The 4,490-nt window shown below is 40.2% G+C and overlaps 1 protein-coding gene across 2 annotated transcripts in view; it reads right to left on the bottom strand.

Annotated features, from left to right (window-relative positions):
- Window positions 1-2,103: 2,103 nt before the first annotated feature.
- LOC101853080 overlaps window positions 2,104-4,490 on the bottom strand; it is an 11,512-nt gene continuing 9,125 nt past the window's right edge. For both annotated transcript variants that reach the window (XM_035969273.1, XM_005096621.3), the window contains 2 exons: window positions 3,234-3,382; window positions 2,104-2,774 (listed from right to left, as the gene is read on the bottom strand). In XM_035969273.1, coding sequence (XP_035825166.1) covers window positions 2,549-2,774; window positions 3,234-3,382 — 375 coding nt within the window. In that variant the 3' untranslated portion in view covers window positions 2,104-2,548. The remainder of the gene's footprint in view (window positions 2,775-3,233; window positions 3,383-4,490) is intronic.

Here is a 4,490-nt window from a genome sequence, read left to right on the forward strand (position 1 = left end):
AATCATTAGTTAAAATAAAGACAATGCATTTTGCACTAAAAGAACTTACTTTTAGCCACCAAAAATCCCAAACTGAGTTGGCACTTTTTAAAAAATAAAAAAATATAAAAAATCCGATTTAAATTTTAAAAATCTGATTTAAATTTAAAAAATCGATTTTTTTTATTTTTATTTTAAAAAATTTAAAAATCACCAACCCTGCCACAAACTAGAGTCAGTAAGATCAAACACCTAGCCTTCTTGAATAAGGGAGAAAAATCTCTGAGGTCCTGTGTGCAAGTCGTACATGTTAAAGATGCCTTGGTGGTCCTAAAATCGACAAGAGTGGGCTTCCTACAAACTGAAAATGTTTAATGAGTCCCACGCGCTAATATGATCTTATGCTGTTGCGAGCGCAGTAAAATGATTACAAAGATGAAAAACTCAAACCAAAGAAACTTACAAACACACACAGACATACACACCTGCCGTCGTAAGGGAAAACACCGAATGGTCAAAATTTTTCAATTTTTTAATTTTTATATATTTCATAGAGTATTTCATTCTGCATCTGATGGTGGAAAAAAATTTGTCATATTCGTTGTTGCGTAATTGAGAGTTCGTCGTTTTCCCGTACACTGGCGAGATCCGAGCCAGAGCTCAGTGTAAGGGAGAACAACGAATGGTTGATCGGTCAAGGATTACTGCTCGTTCGGCATTGTCCCCTGGTCTCTGCCACTGGGCAAATTCGGCATGGGCGACGAATGACAGTTGGTCACTGTTGCGTCAGTACAAACATACTAGGTTTTTTTGCAAACAAATACACCACCACCCCCTCCCCCGGAGTACCGTCTACCAAGTTTATAAGAATGTATCACTTAGTGTATCTTTCTGTCTGTCTTCATGTACGAGGCCTATGCTGATGATGTGAATTGACAAGAGCAGGCGGGAGAGAGGGGAAAACGGATTGGAACAGGGGGAAAGGGGTGGGGACGGGAGGGTCAAAAAAGTATTTAGGGAGAAATTTATTAGCACTGCATATTAGTGTCCCCCAGATGTTCACAGACTAATGTCATGTTAGTTTGCTGTCCAGTCATTTGACATCCCAAATCCCAACGATGGTTATAGTGCCGCAATTTGTCTAGCACTTGTCACTGGTCGACATCATTATAGAATTACCAAGCAATTAATGACACTGCGTTATGAGAGTAAATTTCTTTGTCGAACTTAAAAAGTGGACGTACTGTGGTGACACTTAGTCTTGCTTTGCGATTTTTATTTGACTTGATGGACGTTACAATCGAGTATAATGTCTTGCAGATTCAAACTGTCCTTGTCGATCTCTACTTTGTGGTATGTTTTCCGATCCGATCAACTGAATCCTTTATTAAATACAAAGCGTCGCATCACCTCTCCCGAAAGCGTTTGTGAGTCTTTTCAGATTGTTACATTTTTTACATGAAAGTTTGACTTTGCAATGATCTGATTGTATTATTGACATTGTAACATTGTTGATCCCTTTGGTCGTGCAGGGAAAATTTTGCAATTAGCGAAAATAAAAGTACAACTCGCTTCTGAAGAGAATACAATAAAGAGATATCATGGAGACCAAACTTTGTTTGCGAATGAGACAGTTTTAAATCAAGCTGTTGAAAATGTGTGCACTTCTGATTTGTACACTGACTGTGTAGTATTTAACCAAGCGAGGAAAGAAAACGAAGGATGTTTACCGAGTTACGATTGAAATATAACAAACACCTAACTTTATACGTATAATAGCTAGTTTGTATACGTCTTATCTTTATTTGTAGTAACCAGTACACAGTCATTACTATCCATAATGCGTCACAACTGACCATCGCCTTCGCCCATAAACGTTCACGAGTGTAAGGGAGAACGACGAACCGTACCATTCGTCGTTTTCGTTTACATCGCAAGGCTCACCTGCGGGTGCGCAATGTAAGGGAGATCGACAAATGTCGAATAACTTTGCTACTTTTTAACCTAAACGATTCAAACTTTAGAAACTGCTGTATGAACACATCAATCAGATATCTGGTGAATTACAGCTTAAAAGAATGAAAAATAGAAGAGTTATAAAGTGAAAACAGTTTTTGCCTCTCCTGAAAAATTTGCCTCGCTACCAGCGCAGGACCATTCATCGTTTTCCCTTACGACGGCAGACACACGCCCACACACATAAAAGCTAATCATTACAGTTACTGTTGGTACAATACAATCAACAAAAATTTTAACATGCAATAAATGATTATGGAGGAGGGCAGGTGATGTCCTTCTTATTATCAGTAACAAATTCCCTAATGGAGTTATACAGATACTCCCTTCTCTGCTGTGACAGTCCTGGTGCAGGCAATATGGAGAGGAAACCTTGTTTCATTGTTCCTCGTAAGAGTGTCATTGAGACAAGAGGATCCCCAAAGCTTTCAGCATGTTTGACTACACCAGGATGGTCAGCAGCAAAACAAAAATAATGTATTTTTTTCATGCCTGGCACGGTACGAAAGTCGGCCAGGAAGGTCTGCCAGTTGTACGTCAGTACAGAGACAGTTCAATCCTCAGTTTCAACCAGTTGAGGCACATTGACCGATGAACTTTCCTCCACCACTCTGCACATACCCTCCAGACAATGAACCTCAGCCTGCTGGAACTTCCTCTTGAGGAGGCCAAAGCACAGATCTGGCGAGAACTTGGTGTGGCCAGCAATCATGAAGTTCAGGGTGATTTCTGTGTGAAGGCCCCTCAGAACCCTCCGTCTTAAGTACGCCAGAACAAACCTGAGGATGCACATTTTTGGGTCAAAAACTAAAGGTTTGAGTTTGATTCTGTACTACATTTGTATGGGGCCAATAACAGGATTACAAGAGAGTAACAAGATAGATAAGATAAACTTTATTGAACAACAAAAGAAATGTGCGTGGATATATACCAGAACATTTATCCCTCCCCCACTCCCTTTCTTTCTCACTCTCTCTCTCTCACACACACACACATACTCCTCTCTATGACTCTTTCAAATACATATGTCTCACACTGTCACACAGACAGCATGATCACACACAAAAGAAATAGAAAAGAAGAACAAGATCAGGGTAAAAGTGAAGCAACAAGTACTAACCCACCATAGTTCTCACCAGCTACTCCCAGGATTACAAAACAAACATTGACATGAAAGTAAATCTAAAGATAAACAGAGATGTCTTGAAATGTTGTATTATTTGGGTATTATTACTTACCCATTTTTATTTTTGCCTGAGCAGTTATCACAATGTAGTGATACTGCTGACTCCCCAAGCCCATGAGTCTCGAAGAAGTGATGGAGGAGTGAGATCACTGTGTTGCTTCCCTTGCCTACCAACACACCCTCGTCAATGAGGTAGTTGACCTGGAACAACAAAATTACATTTTTCATTCATCCCAGGGAAATTGGCAGTACTTACAATGGCATGAGAACAAAATGCACGAGACATAAAATTGGCACACAATAATATTCATGACCATGAACCCACATTGTGTTACAAGTTACATTACACTATCTCAGTCACATAAAGCAATTTTACAAACATACTATGGCTGGACCGTAGTGAGCAGCAACTGAGTGAACTTAAGTCGATGTGCTTAATACTAATACCAATAAGAGACAATTTAAAACGTTATGGCATGTTGATTCATACACTATCACATATCATTGCTTGAGTTAATTTTACCCAAACCACTGAAAAAAATACCTCATCTTATGAATCTTCCTCCTCCCCATCATCATCATCACATCATCATAATAATCATCATCATCATCATCATCATCAGAGCTACAACACTAAAAACTTGCTGCGGAGAGTGGGCACCCTAGAGTGGTGATCTCCATCTCAGGGCTGCCAACCTCAAAGTTCCCATTTCAGGTAAATTCATGGTCAGTTTCAGGTATTTTGGCCCAAAATCAGGTAGTACAAAGACAAAGAAGGAACAAAAAAGATGATCGTTGCCCCATCGAACGCGCGTGCTTTTCTTGATATTGGGTAATAATATTTTGAAAACTTGTGTGTGTGTGTGTGTGTGTGTGTGTGTGTGTGTGTGTGTGTGTGTGTGTGCGTGTGAGAGAGTGAGTGTGCACGCCAGCATGCTCTCGTGAGTGTTTATATAATATGTGGGGAGGGGAAGGGGGTGTTTGGGTGTGAACAAGTTAAGATGAACAGTGTGTATGAAATGAGGCGAGGTTGTTGTTTTTTTAAAGCATTTATGGACTATCGTTCAAGACACATATCATTCAGTATTGAATCTGGAATTGAGTGTAGGGTGACTGCCAAACTCACGGCGCACGAAATCAGCCGAAATCGCGCCTTTTAGTTGTACCGCGGCTCTTGCTGTCCGGCGGTGATTTATCACCTCGCCCGGTACCCATTGACCTTTTTTTGGGGGATCAGGGGTGCGTTCTTGATAAAATCGTCTCATTTACAGTCTAAATTACAGTGGTGCCGTAAGACCCACCAAGTAGT

This window comes from Aplysia californica, unplaced genomic scaffold (genome assembly GCF_000002075.1).
Source record: "Aplysia californica isolate F4 #8 unplaced genomic scaffold, AplCal3.0 scaffold00133, whole genome shotgun sequence".
Taxonomy (NCBI): Eukaryota; Metazoa; Mollusca; class Gastropoda; order Aplysiida; family Aplysiidae; genus Aplysia; species Aplysia californica.